The 23,092-nt window shown below is 45.5% G+C and overlaps 1 protein-coding gene across 1 annotated transcript; it reads right to left on the bottom strand.

Annotated features, from left to right (window-relative positions):
- Window positions 1-17,700: 17,700 nt before the first annotated feature.
- LOC115462037 (putative nuclease HARBI1) lies at window positions 17,701-19,231 on the bottom strand. The gene is made up of 3 exons (XM_030192084.1): window positions 18,803-19,231; window positions 18,297-18,648; window positions 17,701-17,987 (listed from the first exon to the last, which is right to left on the bottom strand). The coding sequence occupies exons 1-3, from the start codon at window positions 19,229-19,231 to the stop codon at window positions 17,701-17,703; spliced, it is 1,068 nt and encodes a 355-aa protein (XP_030047944.1).
- Window positions 19,232-23,092: the final 3,861 nt, after the last annotated feature.

Raw genomic sequence — 23,092 nt, 5'->3', positions numbered from 1 at the left:
GGCTGGAGAGAGCGAGAAGGGGGAGAGCCTGGAGGAACCCATGGACATAGCAGCATGGGCTCAATCATTGGGGAAAAAGCTGAGGAAGCAGGTGACTTCTTGGTATGGCAGCTGGACTGAAAGGGGGAAGAAAAGGGTCATGCGGGAGCAGGGTCAGTGATAGTGAAAGTGTGACCCAGAAAGGGTGGGACCCTTTCATCTCCCCAGAGAGTTCAAGCTGTTTGGAACTGTGTGCTGCTGAACTACTTAGAGTGAAAAGTGTGTTGTTTTGGGAGGAATTATTGTTTTTTTCTTGTGTGGACTACTCAAAGAGAAAGGAAGAGGTTTTTTGAACTGTTTGCCATTGCACCTGGGGAAGACGTATAGCAGTGGTTTTGCCTTTTTTTTGAGCTGTAGGCTGCAGACGCCCCCCCCCCCCTCCCCAGTGGGGGAAAGCGCTAGGCTGTAGGACTGGTTAAGGGGAACAAACTGAGTTCTGGAAGTATCTAAATAGATACTTTTGTTCTGTTTTCACAGAGGAAAATCCTGGAGAAGGACCGCAATGGACTGAAAATAATACAATTGAGAATGAAGTGGATAGAGCACCGTTCACGGAAGAAAGTGTGTATCAACAACTTGAAAAGCTAAAGGTGGACAAAACCATGGGACCGGATGGGATCCACCCCAGGATATTGAGGGAGCTCAGAGAGGTTTTGGCGGGTCCTCATAAAGATTTGTTTAATATATCCTTGCAGACGGGAAAGGTTCCGAGGGATTGGAGAACGGCGGAGGTGGTCCCTCTTCACAAAAGTGGTGATAGGGAAGAAGCTGGAAACTACAGGCCGGTAAGCCTCACTTCGGTTATTGGAAAAGTAATGGAAGCGGTGCTGAAGGAAAGGATAGTGAATTTTCTGGAAGCCAATAAGTTGCAAGATCCGAGACAACATGGTTTTACCAAAGGGAAATCGTGCCAAACGAATCTCATTGAGTTCTTTGATTGGGTGACAGGAGAATTGAATCAGGGACAAGATGGGCATAATCTACTTAGATTTCAGCAAAGCTTTTGACACGGTTCCCCACAGGAGGCTCTTAAATAAACTGGAGGGGCTGAAGATAGGACCTGAAGTGGTGAACTGGATTAGGAACTGGTTGACAGACAGACGCCAGAGGGTGGTGGTGAATGGAATTCGCTCGGAGGAAGGAAAGGTGAGTAGTGGAGTGCCTCAGGGATCGGTGCTGGGGCCGATTCTGTTCAATATATTTGTGAGTGACATTGCCGAAGGGTTAGAAGGTAAAGTTTGCCTATTTGCGGATGATACTAAGATCTGTAACAGAGTGGACACCCGGGAGGGAGTGGAAAACATGAAAAAGGATCTGAGGAAGCTAGAAGAATGGTCTAAAGTTTGGCAATTAAAATTCAATGCGAAGAAATGCAAAGTGATGCACTTAGGGAATAGAAATCCAAGGGAGACGTATGTGTTAGGTGGGGAGAGTCTGATAGGTACGGGCGGGGAGAGGGATCTTGGGGTGATAGTATCTGAAGATTTGAAGGCGACGAAACAGTGTGACAAGGCGGTGGCCGTAGCTAGAAGGTTGTTAGGCTGTATAGAGAGAGGTGTGACCAGCAGAAGAAAAGGGGTGTTGATGCCCCTGTATAAGTCGTTGGTGAGGCCCCACCTGGAGTATTGTGTTCAGTTTTGGAGGCCGTATCTTGTTAAGGATGTAAAAAGAATTGAAGCGGTGCAAAGAAAAGCTACGAGAATGGTATGGGATTTGCGTTACAAGACGTATGAGGAGAGGCTTGCTGAACTAAACATGTATACTCTGGAGGAAAGAAGAAACAGGGGTGATATGATACAGACGTTCAAATATTTGAAAGGTATTAATCCGCAAACAAACTTTTTTCGGAGATGGGAAGGTGGTAGAACGAGAGGACATGAAATGAGATTGAAGGGGGACAGACTCAAGAAAAATGTCAGGAAGTATTTTTTTCACGGAGAGAGTAGTGGATGCTTGGAATGTCCTCCCGCGGGAGGTGGTGGAAATGAAAATGGTAACGGAATTCAAACATGCGTGGGATAAGCATAAAGGAATCCTGTGCCGAAGGAATGGATCCTCAGGAGCTTAGTCAAGATCGGGAGGCGGGGCTGGTGGATGGGAGGTGGGGATAGTGCTGGGCAGACTTATACGGTCTGTGCCAGAGCTGGTGGTGGGCAGCGGGACTGGTGGTTGGGAGGCGGGGATAGTGCTGGACAGACTTGTATGGTCTGTGCCAGAGCCGGTGGTTGGGAGGCAGGGCTGGTGGTTGGGAGGTGAGGATAGTGCTGGGCAGACTTATACGGTCTGTGCCAGAGCCGGTGGTTGGGAGGAGGGGCTGGTGGTTGGGAGGCGGGGATAGTGCTGGGTAGACTTATATGGTCTGTGCCCTGAAGAGCACAGGTACAAATCAAAGTAGGGTATACACAAAAAGCAGCAAATATGAGTTATCTTGTTGGGCAGACTGGATGGACCGTGCAGGTCTTTTTCTGCCGTCATCTACTATGGAAGCAGTGGGGTTTATGTTTCTTTTTGCCCTGCTGTGCTGATTCCATTGAAGAAGAAAAACAGTGGTGGCTGTGTTTTTGTCCCTGTTTTATTTTGAACTGCTGGACTGTGAGCACCAAGGAAATAAAAATTTGCTGTTTTTTCTTTTGGAATTATTGGTTACCTGAGTTGCGCCCTGTGGATTACAGTGGGTTATGGGGCTGGGCAGGAAGCGTGGCCCATGGCCGGAGTCTCCAAAGGAAGAGACGGGATCCTGAGAACCCCTGGAGGAGGGACGGATGTTTCACAATATATATATTGTGAAGAGCAAAGAAACTACAAGCCCCAGAAGGCAGTGCAGCACCAGAGAGATTCAGAACCAAGGAACTACAAAGCCCAGAAGGCAGGGCAACGTCAGAGAAACCAGGAACTAAGAAACTACAAGGTCCAGAAGGCAGTGCAGCAACAGCAGAGGGATCAGGTGAAGGAAGAGGATTCTATGCAAGAGAGGGAGGAGCTGGGGTTTGATTGGGAGATGGAATCAGATGGGGGAGGGGAGGAGCCCCTAGACTGGGAGGAAGGGGAAGAGAGAATGGAACTGGAGGAGGTGGAAGAAGGGGAGAATGAGGAGGAAATGGAAGTGCTGGTGGAGGGCTCTTAAAGTGAGTTATGAATTGAACTTGATAGAGTGAATGAAGCCTTGGTGAATTGACCCGGTGGGTGGATGTCAGGTGGTTTTGTGCTGACAAATGAGGGAGGTGGGTCATTAGGTCCAGGAGTGAGAAAGTGATTTAGACCATATTGCAGTGCTAAATTGAACTGTGTTGAAAAGCAGTGCCGAATTGAACTGTGTGGAAAACAGGGCTAAACTGAATTGAATTGTAAGCAGTGCTCATTAACTGTGTGAAAGAGCAGTACCACTAAGTACTGGATTAGAAGCAGTGCTGGAGAAAACCATATTGAAAGCAGGGCCAAATTGAACTGTGTGGAAAGCAGGCCTAAGATGAACTGTATTGCAAGCAGGGCTCAAATGAACTGTGTTTAAAAGTGGAGCTACACTGAGGAGAGGGGAAGGCCTGTGAAGCCTTAAAGCAGATTAAATGTACTCAGGAGATAATAAAGCACTTCTGGTGATTTGCTTGTTGTCTTGAGACACTGATTGCAGACTGTTGACTGGGGAGTGAAGGGCGTGCTTGGCGAAGAAAGGAAGAGACTGAGAAAGAGTGGTGCAGATCTGGCGACTGAGCCTGACAATATATACAGTGGGGGAAATAAGTATTTGATCCCTTGCTGATTTTGTAAGTTTGCCCACTGACAAAGACATGAGCAGCCCATAATTGAAGGGTAGGTTATTGGTAACAGTGAGAGATAGCACATCACAAATTAAATCCGGAAAATCACATTGTGGAAAGTATATGAATTTATTTGCATTCTGCAGAGGGAAATAAGTATTTGATCCCTCTGGCAAACAAGACCTAATACTTGGTGGCAAAACCCTTGTTGGCAAGCACAGCGGTCAGACGTCTTCTGTAGTTGATGATGAGGTTTGCACACATGTCAGGAGGAATTTTGGTCCACTCCTCTTTGCAGATCATCTCTAAATCATTAAGAGTTCTGGGCTGTCGCTTGGCAACTCGCAGCTTCAGCTCCCTCCATAAGTTTTCAATGGGATTAAGGTCTGGTGACTGGCTAGGCCACTTCATGACCCTAATGTGCTTCTTCCTGAGCCACTCCTTTGTTGCCTTGGCTGTATGTTTTGGGTCATTGTCGTGCTGGAAGACCCAGCCACGACCCATTTTTAAGGCCCTGGCGGAGGGAAGGAGGTTGTCACTCAGAATTGTACGGTACATGGCCCCATCCATTCTCCCATTGATGCGGTGAAGTAGTCCTGTGCCCTTAGCAGAGAAACACCCCCAAAACATAACATTTCCACCTCCATGCTTGACAGTGGGGACGGTGTTCTTTGGGTCATAGGCAGCATTTCTCTTCCTCCAAACACGGCGAGTTGAGTTCATGCCAAAGAGCTCAATTTTTGTCTCATCTGACCACAGCACCTTCTCCCAATCACTCTCGGCATCATCCAGGTGTTCACTGGCAAACTTCAGACGGGCCGTCACATGTGCCTTCCGGAGCAGGGGGACCTTGCGGGCACTGCAGGATTGCAATCCGTTATGTCGTAATGTGTTACCAATGGTTTTCGTGGTGACAGTGGTCCCAGCTGCCTTGAGATCATTGACAAGTTCCCCCCTTGTAGTTGTAGGCTGATTTCTAACCTTCCTCATGATCAAGGATACCCCACGAGGTGAGATTTTGCGTGGAGCCCCAGATCTTTGTCGATTGACAGTCATTTTGTACTTCTTCCATTTTCTTACTATGGCACCAACAGTTGTCTCCTTCTCGCCCAGCGTCTTACTGATGGTTTTGTAGCCCATTCCAGCCTTGTGCAGGTGTATGATCTTGTCCCTGACATCCTTAGACAGCTCCTTGCTCTTGGCCATTTTGTAGAGGTTAGAGTCTGACTGATTCACTGAGTCTGTGGACAGGTGTCTTTCATACAGGTGACCATTGCCGACAGCTGTCTGTCATGCAGGTAACGAGTTGATTTGGAGCATCTACCTGGTCTGTAGGGGCCAGATCTCTTACTGGTTGGTGGGGGATCAAATACTTATTTCCCTCTGCAGAATGCAAATAAATTCATATACTTTCCACAATGTGATTTTCCGGATTTAATTTGTGATGTGCTATCTCTCACTGTTACCAATAACCTACCCTTCAATTATGGGCTGCTCATGTCTTTGTCAGTGGGCAAACTTACAAAATCAGCAAGGGATCAAATACTTATTTCCCCCACTGTATAAGGATTTATTTACCGCCTTTTTGAAGGAATTCACTCAAGGTGGTGTACAGTAAGAATAGATCAAACATGAGCAATAAACAATTGCAGCAGTAAAAATATTCAAAAACAATACAAAGTATGGCATGGTATACTATTTACAATGTCAACACAATACGTACTAGAGCATTATAATTGATAGTGGAGGGTAAAGCAAAGATGCAACATATAGATAGGTATGAAAGTTAGAAAGTAAGATGATTGATTTAAAGAAAGTTGCACATGAGGTCAGAGAAATGGTTAAATATTATCTCAGCTAGAGTAGGAGTGGATAAACATGTCCTGTTGCAGTATATGCAGCCTGAGTCACTCCTTGTGTGTGTGAGTGAGACTAACGAGTTAGTTACTTCTTCCATTAAAGGCCTGGATGAAGAGCCAAGCTTTCACCTGCTTCCTGAAGTAGAATAGTTTTGAGTTAAGCGCAGCCTTTCAGGCAGTGCATTCCAGAGTGTGGAGGCTACTCCGGAGAAGGCTCATTTGCGGGTATCACATCCTGTAATGTCTTTTGGAGAGGGTGTGGGTAGTGAAAGTCCTTGGGAGGAACTTAGTGTCCTTGGCGGTGTATGGAGGATCATCCTATTTTTCAGGTACTCAGGGCCTTGAAGATCAGACATAGAGTTTTAAATTTAGCCTTGTATTATACTGGTAGCCAATGAAGTTTTTGCAAAAATGGTGTGATATGGTCACGTCGCTTGCAACCTTCTGTGAGTCTTGCTGCTGCATTCTGAATCAACGAGCTGGTGCAGGCCCTTTGTAGTCAGACCATTGTATAATGCATTGCAGTAATCCAGTCTTGATGTTATCATGGCATGTACAACTGGGATAAGATTTACCTTCTCAATGTAAGGAGAGAGGCAGCGTAGCTGTCGCAAATAGTGGAAGCAGCTCTTGAAGGTTGCTTGGATTTGGGGAATCAGAGTAAGTGTTGAATCTAACTGTATTCCAAGGTTCCTGGCATGATTTGAGAGGGAGTTAATACTTCCCAAAAGGGATTTTAATGTCAAGTTTGTATCCACTTGTGTTAGGGACCCAGAGAAGCTCGGTTTTACATAGATACAGGCAACGTTTGTTGTGTTTAGCCCATTCTTGAATTGGTGTTAGACAGGTAATCAGTTTATTCAAGGCTGTAGGTAAGTCAGGTTTAATGGGTATGAGTAGCTGCACATCATCCGCATACATGTAGAACTGAGTGTCCATTGACCGAATCAGCTCAGCTAGTGGTTTGAGGTAAACATTGAACAGAATAGGTGACAGTATCGATCCTTGTGGTACCCTGCAGGTCAGTGTCCATGGTGGTGATGAGTTACTGCCAAACATTATGGATTGTTGCCTGTCTGATAGGTAGGATCTAAACCAAGCAAGTACTGTTCCATTGATACCTGTTTCTGTCAGTCATGCTAGCATGACATCATGATCCACGGTGTTAAAAGCTGCTGAGAAGTCAAGCAGTACTAACATTGAGGTGAATCCCTTGTCTCGGTTTCTGTGAAGATCATCTAGTAGGGATACAAGGACTGTTTCTGTACCATAACCAGGTCTTAATCCAGATTGACATGGATCTAGCCAGTTTCTCTTTTCTAACCAGTCATTAAGTTGAACACAGACTGTTTGTTCTATGAGGTTCCATAGAAATGGGATGTTGGATATTGGCCTGTGTAACTTTCAAGTTTGTCCTTGTCAAGGTTGTTTTTCTTCAGCAGAGGATGGACCACTGCCCTTTTTAATGCTGTTGGTAGCTGCCCATATATATATATATATATCATTTAGTGCTCTATGTGGGATTAAGGCTGCCTCAGGATTTCATTTTTCATTTATAGCCAGTAAAGGAATACCATGTCCCTCCGGAATTAATACTTAAATATTTACAAATAAGATCTGTGGTTTATGATACAGGAAGCAGTGAAGAGAAATTCTCTCTCTGTTTTGTGCTGAAAAAATTCTGCAGTTTTTTTTTCAAGAAATGTAATGTACTTTACAGAGCAATATCTGCAACCATAACAATATTTAATGACAAACAGATAAACATACTACACTTAAATGTTATACTTGATTTAACAGGTTTTTTTCTTGTTAGTTTTCAGCACAAAGTCAAAGTCCACATGTAAAAATAGCAAGCACTCAAAGGATAGCAAGCAAGAGCCTCTAATCTACAAATTTTATGATTTGGATGTTGGGCTGCGGTGTCCTACTTTTACTAAATAGGGAACCTCAATTAGGGTTACACACAAAAGCAAAAAGTCAGCTGTCAAGTCTCCCCCTCCCCAGTTAATCTTTTCATGATTGGAAGACAGCAATTTGTTCCAGTTCTTATTTAATTGCACACTTTCCTAGCCTGGTAAAAATATGGGGCCTGATACTCAAGACTGATGCAGTCACCACTGATGCCACTGCATAAGCATTATTTTATTTTAAATATATTCCAGTTATAGACATAATTGTATGAGTACAATGCACCATCATAGGTTCAATGCGTAAAACTTATATATGGACCAAAACGTAGGATTAGGACAGGACTAGCACTAATGTTATATGTAGAGTAGCAAATGGAGCCACTCTGAGTATAACTTCTATATGTTTATTTATAAGGATTTATTTATTAACTTTTTGAAGGAATTCACTCAAGGCAGTGTACAGCAAGAAAAGGCCAAACATAAGCAATAGACAGTTACAGCAGTAAAAATATTCATATAACAATACAAAGTATGGCATATATACAATTTACAATGTCAACACAAAACATAATAAAATATTTTAATAGCCATCATAGAGTATAAGCAAAGATGGAACATATATATAGGTAAGAGAGAGTAACAGGAGTAAGAAAATAAGGGGACTAATTTATAAGTTAGGTCTGGGAAATAGCAGGTCTAACCTATATAAGCAGGGATACAGTTGTCACTTACGTGCATATTCAGTGATGCCCTTTAAATGGCCAGTCCCACTGAATTATTATTATGAATTCTTGAGCCGGTTGGTGCATAAGGCAGACAGACAGACATATCTTCCACACTTGTTGGTCTTGTGCTTCAACTGTTTCTGACCAATTGATATCCAGTTCAGTGAAGTCCACATCTGAATTGACCACTTTTTCCTTCTGGTTTCCAGTTCATAATTTGCCTTGGCACCACTAAATATACAACTAAAATGGTGCTTTGGGGTGCTTTACTTTATCTTGTGACAATGGCTGTGGCTACTGGCAATCAGGCCCATGATTTCTTCATAGTCTATGAGACAACAATTACTGCTTTTGCAAAATCAATGCTGGGAACCATTTTTTTTTTCTTCAATAAATATAATGTGGTTGCTACGTTAGTTCACTTGACTATGCAGAACTAATGATTAAGCCAAAAACTTATAAAGTGATAACTTTTCAATGGAATAACAGTAAACTTCTTAAATAACCTTCAGGAGCTAACATTCTTTTTCTCAGGCCAAACAAAGCCAAAGATGATGTAACTTCCGCAAGGGCGGGACATGAGGGAAGGCTGGCCCACGGACGAAATGCAAAGCGTTTTTTCTTCTTTTACTCAGACGCAGGCACCGCCGCTTGTAGATTTTTTTAAAATGCTGGGTCAGGTGAGGTGCCGGCCGGGTCGGGTGGCAGAAGAGGGTCGTTTGGTGGGTCGGGGGGGGGGGGGGGGGCTCAGACGGCTGGAGGGAGGGGGAGTAGGGGAACGAGGAGAGTCGCATCGTTGGACATGGGTGGAGGGCAGGCAAGCAGTGGCGGTCCGGCGGCGAGGCAGAGTTGAGGTGTGCCATGCGGGGCCCCCTTAGGCACGGGGCCCTATGTGGCCGCCTCGGTTGCCTCTGCCTAAGACCGGCCCTGGTTGTCAGTGTGCTGTCCTGTACCTCCTGTGAGCTGCCACTGGACTTGCCTTTGGCATCTTGGCACAGTTCCTGCCACATTCTATTGCAGTCCTCCACATCACAGTTGTTGTGGAAGACTGTATTTATTCTCTAGCTGATGGATACCCTCTGCCTCTGCTTCGTGCATGCACAAATGCAGTGTCCTGCATGGCCAAAGATAGTTTCCTGATAGGCCACTACCTCCTTCACCAGCATCTCTACCTCTGCTGATTAGAAGTTGCCCTTCCTTCCTGGTCACCATTTGCACTTTGAAAACAGCTCCAGTTATTGATCTTTCCACAGGCCTGTAGCTTCTATGATCCAACATTCAAATCTCCCTGTCGAATGGATTCTGGAACCAGTATTTATTTCTGGACTTTTCCCATTGAATCATTACTTCACAGAAGTATGAAGCCAAATGGGTGATAGTGTGTGATATTGTCATTCAGCTAGAGCTCCTAAAATTGTAGACTATGGGGGTATATGGAGGCTTAAACAGTACACTGTGCTGCATTGTGTGCCAGTCACTCAGCCCTCTCTATAACTGAGTGTTCAGTGTGCTCCAGGGCACCTGCACGCTACCCTTTTTTTTAGACACTCAGGTTTTCTCTCAAGATGTTTTGTACTATGTTGGATACTGGCACCTAGATTTATAATTGTCAGTATATACAGTAGTACAGGATTGTTCATAATGTAATGAAAGCCACACTTATGGGTGCTATGAATGTGGACAAGACATATACAAGTAAAAACCTTGACCAAGACAAGTTGATACTGACCAGTAATTAACATCCCATTTTTAGGAAAACTTATAGCACAAACAGTCTGTGTTCAACTCAATTGGCTAGAAGAGAGAAACTGGCTACGTCCATGTCAACCTGGATTCAGACCTGGTTATAGAACAGAAATGGTCCTTATATCCCTACTAGATTATCTTCATAGAAACCGAGACAAGGGATTTGCCTCAGTGTTAGTACTGCTGGATTTCTCAGCAGCTTTTGATACTGTGGATCACAATATAATGCTAGCATGACTGGCAGAAACAGGTATCAATGGAACAGTACTTGCTGGGATCAGATTCTATCTTTCAGATAGATCCAAGAGTATAGACTATTGTCTATCAGATAGGCAACAGTCTATACTCTTCGGCAGCACCTGATTGCCAGCATGGGTATTGACCTGGATAATACCATGGGTATTACCACAAGGATAAATACAGTCACCTATTCTGTTCAACATCTACCTCAAGCTACTAGCCAAGCTGATTTGGTTGATGGACACTCAATTCTACATCTCTGCAGATGACATTCAGCAACTCATACTCATTGAACCTGACTTACCAACAGCCCTGAATAAACCGATAACCTGTTTAATAGCAATTCAAGAATGGGCTAAAAACAACAAACGTGTCTGAACCCAAGTAAAACTGAGTTTCTATGGATCCCTAACACAAGTGGATACATACCTGACATCAAAATGTCTTCTGGGTTGCTGGACATGGGTGCATGGAGGGCAGGGGAGAGGAGGGTTGCTGGACGTGGGTGGATGGAGGGTAGGGGGGAGAGGAGGGTTGCTGGACATGGATGGAGGAGAGGAAAGGGAGAGAGAAGAAATGCTGGACATGGATGGAGGGGAGGGAAGAGTGAGGAAGGAGATGAGAAGAGGGAAAAGGAAGAGAGGAGAAAAACTGCACATGGATGAAGAAAATAGGCAGAAGCTGAGGACCAGAAATGAAGAAGAAAGGAGGAAAGGAAAGAAATAAATGGAAAGGAAGCCCTGGAAACGGAGTTAAGAGGACAGATAGCAGCAGAATTGGATACTGGGCCAGCATGATCAGAAAAACAAAGTCACCAGACAACAAAGGTAGAAAAAAATCATTTTATTTTCATTATAGTGTTTGGATTATGTCCACTTTGAGAATCAGGTGCTCAACATTAAAAGTTTATTTTTATTTACTTATTTATGGCATTTTATCCCACATTAAACATGAATTATTGCCCCCCCCCCCAGGCTCTCTCCACGGCTATAGCCAGCTCTGCAATTTGGGGGGGGGGGCAGAGGTGGACGAGAGGCGCAGAGGTGGACGGGGGGGGGGGGGGCACAGAGGTGGACCGGGGAGAGAGCCTGTTGTTAAACATTTACCAGCACACCACTGCCAATACCCTACACCCACCACAATGCATTGCTGATGTGACTCTGCAGTTCGCATAACAGAAAAGGTGTCACACTCACCCGAGAGCCACATCAGAACCAGGGAAAGGCTGTCACAGGATAGAACACATTCTGCTGTCATGGAGGTGGGTACGGCATTTGAGGCTGGCATACAGGCTGGAAAAAAAGTTTTTAAAGTGGGTTTTTTTTGGTGGGAGGGGGTTAGTGACCACTGGGGGAGTCCGGGGAGGTCATCCCCGATTCCCTCCAGTGGTCATCTGGGCAGTTGGGGCACTTTTTTGGGACCTGTTCGTGGAAAAAAAAGGGTCCAAAAAAAGTGACCCAAAATCGTGGTAAAAACGCCTTTTTTTTCGATTATCAGCTAAAGACGCCCATCTCTCCTCGGCCAATAACCACACCCTAGTTCCACCTTCACCACGCCTCCTTCCCCCACTCGTCCATCTTCCGTCTGCCCTCTGCAGCTCTGCTCCCCGATTGCCCCGTTTCCTCCCTGCGCCACCGCCCTGCCTTTAAAAATTTTATTTTCCCTCGAGGCGCGCCGGCGTTGAAGTGAAGACAGCAGGCTCAGCTCGGTTCCAGCCTTTGTTCCGTTCCTTCGCATCATGGCTCCGCCCTCGCCTGACGTATTTCCTGTTTGCGTGAGGGCAGAGCCATGATGCGAAGGAACGGAATGAAGGCTGGAACCGAGCTGAGCTTGCTGTCTTCACTTCAAAGCCGGCGTGCCTCGAGGGAAAATAAAATTTTTAAAGGCTAGGCGACATCTCAGGGAGGAAACAGGGCTATTGGGGAGCAGAGCTGCAGAGGGCAGACGGATGATGGACGACCGGGGGAGCAGGGAGGGCTGGAAAAAGGCAGATGGAGGGGAGGAGGGCAGGGGGGGACGAGAGTTGCTGGACATGGGGGGATGGCAGGGGGGAGACGAGGGTTGCTGGACATGGGGGGATGGCAGGGGGAGAGGAGGGTTGCTGGACATGGGTGGGTGGTGCTGCTTTTTTTTTTTTTTAACTATTTTCTAATATATTTCCATTAATCATGATTTATTGTAAGCCACATTGAGCCTGCAAAGAGGTGGGAAAATGTGGGATACAAATGCAATAAATAAATAAAATAAATTAACTCTTGCCACAACAGCTGAAGAGTAACCTAATTGTGCCTTAAAGAGCTAAGAAACCTAGACCATAAAGCATGCATGGCCACTGGTGATTAATAGCCGCAGCTTTACATTGAGTTAGAGTTAAAATTACCAGAATGGCAACTTAGTCGAGAGACATGAGTGGAGGCGTACCATAAAAACCTGATCTATAACTCAAAGCAACATGGCTCCTTTAAACAGTTTCCAGAAGAGAAGATATCATCCTGACCTTGCCTTTGTTTAAAGAAACAGACGCTGCATGCAAAAAAGGTGCATTGGAACCCAACCTGCATGCACAAAAACTAATTACAATCTGGGCCACAGCAACCATAACTCCAAACTCAGTACCAACACGTAGATGCTTCCTGGACTGACACCAATCCAACCCAGAAAATGACTATCACGTTAAATGCACTAAAAGATAATCATACTGTAACCTAGGGGTTAAACAGTTTTTTTTACCTGGGGAGACCCGTCCTGGAGGGTCTGGGGGCCATTTCTGTTGTGCAGGGTAGCTGGGGCGCCCGGAGGTACAGCGCCGTCGTTTCAGGGCTCTTGAGGACTGTCGGGCACGTCCCCGAGAGTGAAGAGGTGCTCCGGGCACCGCTGTTGTTTTTTTTTAGAGAGGCATCGTTGTGGCCACCTGGAGGGCCGACGGTTTTGGACCAAGTTGTGCCGAGTTTGTTTGGCTCCCGGGGACGATTGGGCACGTCCCCGGGAGTGAAGAGGCATTTGGGCCCCGACGTGAGGCCCGGGGGAGGGGGGCTCACCCCTAGGTTACAATACCTGCCAAGACTCCTGCTGATTTCTGCTGCTGCTTGTGTTGAACAGCGTCAGGAACAAGCACCACGCTGAGCCGCTTCTCTCCACAGCCATCATTAGAACAAAAAGAAGCGCGGGGCCATTCAGGCATGCGCTGTCGGCTCTGCCGGTCCTCTGCCCCTGGAACGGGAAATTGACGTCAGCAGGAGCAGAGGACGGCAGAGCCAACAGCGCATGCCAGAAGGCTGCTGCGGCCCCACGCTTCTTTTTCTTCTAATGATGGCTGTGGAGAAAAGTGGCTCAGCGTGGTGCTTGTTCCTGACACTGCTCAACACAAGCAGCGACAGAATTCAGCGGGAGTCTTTTTCAGGTATGCTTATCGGCACTACCTTTGGAGGAGGAGGCAGGCGGGGAAGGTCACAGCTGGGCTGGGGAGGCTTAGCCTCCCCAAGCCTCTTATACGGGGCGCCTATGAGCTGCAAGTGTTGGTTCATGGAGTATGTGACGATTTTGGGAGGCTTTATAAAAAGGGCAGGCTCACGGTTGGACAGAAAAACAACATATGGCGGAACATCGTGAAAGATGTGAATGCTCTTGGTGTGCGGATGTGCACTGTGGAGCAGTGTAAGCACCGTTGGCACGACTTTAGGGCCATGGTGAAAGCTAAGGCACAGAAGAAGTGGAATCATGTAAGGGGTACAGGGGGTGGCCCTCCATGTATTGTGGAGCTGAATCCCCTGGAGGAGGCAGTGTTGGCTACCCTTGGTCATGCGCAGGTGGTCGGACTTCCTGCTAGTGATGACACATCGGAGGATGCTAGTGGTGGTATGGACGGTGAGTATGTTTAGCTTTGCGCAGATAATGTGATGTGTGTGGGTAACAACTTTTGTTGCGGACTGTTTGTGCCAACCTCGTTTGTGTCTACGTTTATAGGTGCACATCTGGAAGATACCCGATTGTCAGGCCCCACGTCAGAGGATATAGAAGGTGGTGAGTTGTGCTGTGATGTGCTGTTGATGTGCTGGAGGGGACATAAGTACATAAGTATTGCCATAGTGTAAAACACCAAGGTCCATCGAGTGTGTGTTCTTATATTCCCTGTATTGCAGTCTGGATGGCAAGCAAGTCCCCCTTTGCCCCTTCCTGTTCTTTCAGCGGGGCTCTGCCGAATACAAACCACGTTGCCCCTTCCCCTTCCTCGCCTAGCAGTAACATGATTCCACGTAAGTATAGTATCTCTGGTGCTAGTCCTATCATTGTTTTGGCAGGTTCTTTCCTTTTTTTTTTTTTTTTTTTTGAGGTATGACAGGCAATTGACCTGGATGCCCACCTACACCATTGTTTATACACTTGTGTCATATCTCACCTCAGCAACACCATGTGCCGCACGAAATCCGGTTCCGGGCTGTTCTACATTGTCAGCAGGGACTGCTACACCAAGTGCCATGCGACATGGCGAAGAAGAAGCACGTGTGTACTTTCGTGTTAATGTCTGTTGTGGAAAGGTTATGTATCTTTGTGTTTCTTCGTTAAACTTTTTTCATTTCTATTTGGTAGGTGTTTGGTTGATGATGCCAACACAGGGAGGAGAGGATGTGGATGGTGAGGAACCCGTAATACTTAACCTCATCGATGACACAACCCCTCTCGATGCCCATGACCCATCCTCGTAGAACCCCAATAGAAGAATGGCAGGCTCGTCGCCGGCTGTGGGAGATGCAGGGCAAGTGAAATGACGGGATAAACACTCTGCTTGCAAAAGTGGCAGAGAGAGTCCAGCATTTCTCAAAGGCCATATGTGCACAGCTGCAGAATCTGGTGGAGAGCACCAACGCCCAATCGGAAAGATCCAACGCCATGTTGGACAAAATCTGTGCCGTTATGGAGAAAAACTATGCCCAATTTGAGCAGACCAACACCCATCTCAGCGACCTGTGCTCTCTGATGAGAGAGTCTTCCTAACAGCATCGTCATGAGCTCAGGTGCAAGCAGCGCGAGATACTGCGGGACGACTCTGCTTGCATTTCCCGCACTGCTGATGGTATATTCTCCTTGTCTGTTTCCCCAAATATATCTTTTCTACTTTTGCATATTCCTGATCACCCTGGTTGTCATGTTTCCGTCTCATGTGTCTGTTATTTTTTCACTTACATTATTTCAGTCTGTGCTCCAGGACGGCCACGGGCCACCAGCCATGCTCTTCAAAGTAAGTATAGCATCTCTGGTGCTTCTTGTGTCCTGACCTGTTTGTTCAGTCCTACACATGTATGTACAAAATTCTGACATGTCTTTTTTGACCAACAGCCTGGGGGACAAATGTTCCGTTCACGCTCCCTTCCTTGTCCCCCATCGCTCATGGGGCTTATACCTCAGCTACACCTATTGCAAGTACGTAGCCATTCAAGGTGCTTCTTCTGGTAATGCATGTTTTTTATTTCCTCGTTATCCCCCTGCTCTTGTGTGACATCGACCGTTTCTTTTCTTCCAGACGCCTCTGGCCAAACCATGGTCTCTCGGGCCTCCTTTTATGAGTAAGTATCTCGCGTCGCTATGTGTCCCGACCACCTGTCTCGACAGTGAATATTCATTCATGCTGGCTCATGTAGATTACTTATTTAATTATTTTTTTTGGTGTACACAGGCAGGACTACAGCACACCCCGACCGGGTACCATGGGACCTCGGGACACCCACCTATACCACCCGTATGTGGCGGCCACCGTCTCCATGGTAATTGTTATTTCCAGATATACTGAAAACACTTTTTCTGACTGCATATTTTTTTTTCATTACTTTACCCGCTATTGTGTCCAATTTAAAGGGTTTGCTGTCACCACTGTAAACTGGTGTATGTTTCACATAAGTTTTATTTCGTTTTCTGCATTGTAGCCAAAGAACAGCAGAACAACCGCTTGTACCTCCCCTGTTTGGTGGACGAACTTTCGATGGTGAGTTCCATGTACTGATAAAAACTCCAATATAATGATGAGGAATGCGTTGCTTTCTTTTTTAGGTTAGTTTGTCCTTTTTTGCCTCCTATTTTAAGGTTCGCTGTCACAGGGGCGTAACAAGAAACCCAATTTTGGGTCGGCCTGTACCCAAGATAGGTGGGCAGAAAAACCCCACCCCATCCCATAGGTGATTTGGTCTATCCTCTCTCGCCTGCATGCCATATGGTCTATCAAATATCCCTCCTGTCCTGCACACCTTTTAAATTTCAGATTTTCACTGGCAGTGAGGAGGAACTAATACACACTACTCATGTAGGCTCCACATCCTTCCCACTGATGCAGCGTCCTGTTTCCGCATGCGCGGGAATACATCAGAGGAAAGTCTGTGGTGCCGGTGTAAGCAGTATGTGTCAGTCGCTGCTTCCTGCTGGTGAACATCTGCTATTTATAAGGTATGCAGGATGACAAATTATTGGGAGTTTTCGGCATTGGAAACTCTGCCAGACACATCATGTGCTGCTACTGGTGGGCCTCAAGTCAAAGTGGGTGGGCTTGGGCACTCCCTTGGCTAAGCCACTGCACTGTCACCTGTGCGGTGTTGCAGTCCCCACTTCAAACCCCCCTTTAAAAACACAGTGACACATCAGAATTCTCAACCAATTTTTTTTTCTCATAGGTGCCGACAAACAGCAGGATCCGGCGTGACAGCGCAAAGAAGACATGTTCAGCACACACTTTTTTGCTGCTTATCAAAGCATTTGTACTACTTTATTCAACATTTTTGTTGTATAAACCTGTTATTTTAAATATATGTATTCAGACAACATTTTTTGCAGTTAGGAAAGCATTATCTGTTGTTGTAGTTTACGTCATCTATGTATCATAAAAATGGTTACAGAATAATGTTTTGCACTGTTGCTTACGTAAAAATAGAGGATTGCAAATAATTGATTTCAATATATGATTGAGCTCACTTTTAAGTAAATAAACAATAGGGACACATACAGATTGGCCATTGAAACGGAATATATGTACACCTTCACCTTCAAAATGGTAATTTAGGTTATAGCTTGCTTGTTGGCTGGAATGACGGAAGGTAACATCTACAGATGGAAAGGTGGTAATAGTACTGGTCTGACAATGTCCGTTTTAAACTGACATGCAATATTTATGTGGGACACGGGGTCCACAACTGTATACATAGAAACGATTGGTGCAAGTACTATAATGCATGGAAAGGGTTTTCAGAAACCTTATAGTGGCCTTTATGTCACCGTCCTCCAGGGGGGTAATTGTACAGATATGCGCATATGCCTGCTACTTGTTAACACATATAAGTGTGACGTGGCTATACAGGCTCCCAAGGTTAGGAAAAGTATTCCCTGATGACATGCCGGCGCACAGCATTTCCCCTGCTTACATCAGATCCTCTGTGTAAAGGAGTTATGTCCACTTCTGGAGGGAGACGATGTCGATGTCCAGGTGATGCTTCAGTGTGATGTTATGAAGCATGCAGCATACAAGCATGATATCTGCAAATTTCACCAGGGAATGTTGAAGGGATCCACTAGAAATGTGCAAACAGCGAAACCTGCTCTTCAGGACTCCAAAAGTACGCTCAATCGTACATCTAGTAGAGATGTGTGACTCGTTGTAGCGCTTCTCAGCGTCTGAACGGGGGATTGGTACTGGGGTCAGTAGCCATGGTTTACATCCATAACCTGCATCCCCTGCAGGAACAAAACAATTTGTATTTATTAATGTACATAGGTACCCCACATATTTCCACACACGCACAATGTGGCTTGCATATGACAACAAAAAATGAGAACGCAGTAAGAGAAAATGTTAAGAGACAAGAATAAGCAAGGAAGGGTAAGGGGACATAACAGATTGCGGGGACAAGTAAAAGTCGGAAAAGGTCAGTAGACCAGGCAACTGCACTTTTAAGAGTAATGTGCATACTGAAAGTATGCAACACACAGCCCTGTATCCTCCAGAACAGCTGACATACATATTACAAAGATGGAAAAACTTACCGAGAAGCCACCCTTTTGGAAATCTGCCCTCGGCAAACTTCTTTCCCAGTGCACTGTTAGACAAGATGTAGGAGTCATGGCAGCTCCCCAGAAAACGTGTCACAACATCCCGGATCCTAAGGTTTGCATCGCAGACCGCCTGCACATTCAGCGAGTACCCCATCTTGCGGTTATGGTACTGCATCTCTTGATCCACCGGCAGGGTAAAGGCAACATGTGTGCAGTCGATAGCTCCCAGGACATTAGGCATGCCAGCAATCGTGAAAAATTCACCCTTTATCTTCCTCTGCTCCTCTTCCCCCTTTGGAAAAGTTATGTGCTTGTGGACACATTTTTTAAGGGCGTGCAGAACCTGAAACATATATCAAAGGTGTTTAATCGGCAATGCAGTTTTTAAACAGTAAAGAACTGAGGGTGGGGGGGATGAAACATAGGAGGGCACAGACTTGGTGGGGCACAGAGAGGTGGGATTCAGGGACAGAGTTTTTAAAAAACCACAGTTGTACCTGTGTTAAATGTCGTGAAACAGTGGACTGGTCCACGCCGCTGTTTCCCCCTAATACATGCTGGAATGTCCCTGTTGCAAGGAACTGTAGAACAGTCAGCAGCTTCACCATGCCAGGTACTGCGTGAGATCTAGCAGTGGTCAGGTCAATATCCTCTCTAATTTCCTGGTACAGCTCATAAATAGCTGCTCTTGATAAGCGGTAGTCATCTATAAATTTCCTGTCCGATATTTGTTCTAAAACCAACCGTGGACGAAACACACGTGGCCTGGGCAGCTGGCGATGTGAAACGTGGGCTGGTTGTTCAGGGTTGGCTTCCCATGACTCATGTCCCTGCCAGTCTGTGACAAGGTCATATTGCATGTCAGGGCAAAAGTCCAACTGTGCCAGGAAAAACCCACCATCCATTTCCTTGTTGTAGCGATTCATGAACAAGGCTAAATCGAGGAAACACGTTTGTTTCTCGCGCACAATATGAACATCATATACCTGCTCAACCAACCGGGGACAACACAGATCGCCAGAAAACAATCTGATTTGCTATCCTGTGCCACATTGAAGACTCACGCGATGATAACCTGCAGATTACCTCGGCGCTTGTTGACGGCGAAAGATATATATTCCATATTTATTTGCGCCGAATCGCTGCACACCAGGCATTTCATTTACCATTAATCTGGAAGCATAATTGGCAGCATATATAACGTGTAAGACAAATGTATTCATAGCACGTTTTTAGATGTCACTTTATATATATGTCATTGTTATGCTCCCTTGAACAATTTTTTTACCCAAAAACCACACAGACCACCCATTAACACCTGTTATACCCCCGTATTACAACCCCCCACAATATCCTTTTGTAAATCATGACACAGAGACAGGTTCAAACACAAAACTTTATCAAATTTGTAAAACATATATAACTGTTTTACAAAATATAAAGTAGAAATTGTGGTATATATACAATGGGGGTGGCAAAAGGGGTTGAACATTAAAAAAAGGGGGGGGCAAGAGGGGATCAAGGATGCTGCACATTGGAAGCCAGGTACAGGACAACCTGGGAAAGGTCCTCCAGTGCCTGGCCTCCCATGTGCAGGGTATCGGCCATCTGCTGGAGCTCATCGAAGGGTAGGTTTATAAGGGCAAGAGGGATATGTGGAGATGTTGTGCGGTCCTCAAGGGTGGGAAGTACAGTGGAGGTGCATCGGTCGCGGGTGGGAGGAGGGGGGATGGTAGAGGTACTGCGGTTCACTGTAGGAGCGGGAGGGATAGAGGAGGTTGTTCTGCAGATGGTGTGAGCAGGGGTCATGGGCGACACGGTGCGGTCAACTAGTAGGGGGGGAGGGGTGGGGGTGGAAGAGACGGGAGTTCAGCAATGTCCTCCCCTGTGAGGTCCACTGTGGCACCTGTCAGAAAAGACAATAGAAGGACATTCAGAAAGCGTCACCACAGAAAGCTGTAAAACGCAAAAGACAGTGGTATGCAATAATAAGTATCATTAATACTATCAGCATAATTTTGCGCAACCAGACCCACGCAGTGCTGAACACCTGAAACAAAGATACTAGTATAACGATTCTGGCTTAAAAGAAGTTGTGCCACTAAACTCACCCTGTTCGACCAGTACATCCATCTGGAACAGTTCCAGGACGGGGGTGACTCCCTCTGCCGAGGTGGAGGCACTGGCATGGCCTTGGGAAATGGGTAGGAAAGTCGGACGGAGAGCATTGGAGGGGGTAGCAGAAAGCCCGGTGGTACTTAGTGGCTGAGCGGGGGGGGGGGGGGGGGGGGGGGGGAAAAAGGAGGACTCACGGGAGATTGCGGCGGAGGGTGGGAGGCGGGGGAAACAGGAGGGCTGGTGGGACTGTGCGGCTGGGGGGGGGAGGTAGGGGGGCTCGAATGTACTCGGGGAGGAGGAGAGGAAAGGTGGGAAGGGCCGTATCTTGGAGCAGGGAGCCGCAATATAATGTTAGGGCGAGATCTCTTTTGTGTGTGGGGGGGGGGGGGGGACCAGAGGAGGGGTCGGGACGGATACGGGCATAAGGTAGGAGGTGGGGACCAGGGGTGGGAGCTGAAGGGCGGGGAGGAGCAACACCCGTCAGTGACCCGTTGTTGTCTTCATCATCATCATCATCCTCCCCCTCCTCTTCCTCAGAAGATGACAATTCTGCAGGGACAAACATCGTTTGTCAGATAAAAGCAGGAGGGTATTACCAAACCTCATGTGGCAGACTCACGTCAATGAACAAATACCTGGGCTGTTGTCAAGATTTGTCTTGACCTCATGTAGCCAAGCAGGGTGGTCCTTTCTCAAGGCCCGAGCCCGTTTTTTCAGCTCCTCAACCTGCCAAAGAAGAAGAAGGGCGAACAGATGTCAGTCTCATAAGCTGTACCCACGTTCCAGAGAACACCACGAAAGAAGACACTGCGTAGAACTGCATAAAGCAGAAGACAGCGGTGGGACCACAGCGAGTATAAATACTAAAAGATAGGACAACAAAGCTAGAAAAAATGATTTTATTAAGAATTTATTTCTTGAAAAACGTCAGCTTTTAGAAATGTGCATCTGGCATATTTTGCATTGTAACTTTCAATGTTTCTAGTATTGCTGCATGCTGAGTCTGATTTCTAGAGGTAACCATCACAGCAATACCCATTTTTAACAAACACATACATTTGTCGCATATATACTGCCAATACTTACTGATCTGGGGTACGATGAACGCCGATTGAATAGGCGTTGCAGCGTTTTCCAGCCCATGTCCATGCGCTGTATATTTCGCCTTCTCCCTACACGTGGGAAGCCATAGGACGTCCATGTCCGAAAAGTTTGGCTTTCTGCCTCTTGCAGCCTAGTGTCCTAAGGGTCTCTGCAACAGGTTGATAGCAGCAAGGTTTCACCATGTCCAGAATCCTCAGACTTGACTCTACCCTTATAGTAAAGGTGGTGTAAGTTGTTAACCTTATAAAAAAAAAACCCAAAGGGGGTCTTTTAATAAGCCACAGTAGCGTTTTTAGCTCACGGTAGAATTCAGCTGGCGGTAAATGCCAAGACACCCATTAACTGCCAGATTCTATATATGGTGGCTAAATCCAAGCGTATTCCGTAACAAAATGGATGCGTGTAGTTTTAGGCATTGGGATATCAACTAAGCATATTCTATATACTGCACCTAAATCTTATAGAATATGCTTAGGCAGATCTGAGGTTCCTTATTTAAATGTTCCAGATCTTCATCAACGTTGCAATCTTTGTATTTCTTTATGCATAGGTCTTTGTGGATGCCCTTCAAGCTGCATATAATTGACTCATATAATTGACTCTTCTTCTTCCAGCTTGTGCTGGTCCTGTCTGTCTCAGCAAGGCAATCTTAAGCACCTTGTATTTGATTGTATATATATTCAAAAATACTGGAAAGAAATATGGTCATTGTTAGTAGATATTTTCCATCTTCCTGGTTCAATAACTTATAAACATGTGATACTTAAAGGCCAATGCTTCAAAGGTATTCTGAAATCTAATGACTGTTTCATTATTAATACCATGCTTTCTTGGCTTTGAAAGTAATTTTTTCGCATTGGAAGACCTTATATCGAGTTACCTACCAGGAATGGTGGAATTTATTATTTCAAACTTATAGGTACAAAGCTTTTCTTGTTAAAAAATCACTTTGTTTTGCCTTACATGAGGAAAAGTGACTTCCATTTATGTCTTATTTTAAGAATGTCTAGTGTAAATTGCTACGTTATCTTCTGAAGTACGTTGTGTATCCTTTGGCATTTGCATGAAGCATGTTTTATTGCATATCCTCTTTTTTTTCTCCCCCTCTTCTCATGATTCTTAAATTATTTTGTATAATGATTCTTGTTGCATAAGTGTTAATTCCTGTTTTGTTTTTGCACTGAAAATCAATTAAAAAAAAAAGAAAAGGAGCCATTCTTCCTGACATAATATTGACTATTTTTAAGGAAACCTCCAATCCAATCTATGCTCCCTAGTCCTAGTATTTTTGGAAAGAGTAAACAAACGATTCACATCTACCCATTCCACTCCACTCTTTTCTCCAAGCTGAAGAGTCCTAGATGCTTCATCCTGAGTTTCCATAAGATTTTAGCTAGCAAATCCTTAGGCTTTTTTTCCAAAGTTTTCAACAAGAATTTTTTAATGTCTGAAATGAATCTGAATACCATGGTATTTTTGATTCTCTAAGTATTTTCTTAATATGTTCAAATAAAAATTGTTCCAATGCTTCTGACACCTGATGTTTCGATGCTACAACATATTAT

The sequence above is a fragment of the Microcaecilia unicolor genome, chromosome 2 (assembly GCF_901765095.1).
Source record: "Microcaecilia unicolor chromosome 2, aMicUni1.1, whole genome shotgun sequence".
NCBI classification, from domain to species: domain Eukaryota; kingdom Metazoa; phylum Chordata; class Amphibia; order Gymnophiona; family Siphonopidae; genus Microcaecilia; species Microcaecilia unicolor.
Note: the sequence above shows the minus strand (reverse complement) of the source record. Positions and strands in the feature narration are given on the sequence as shown.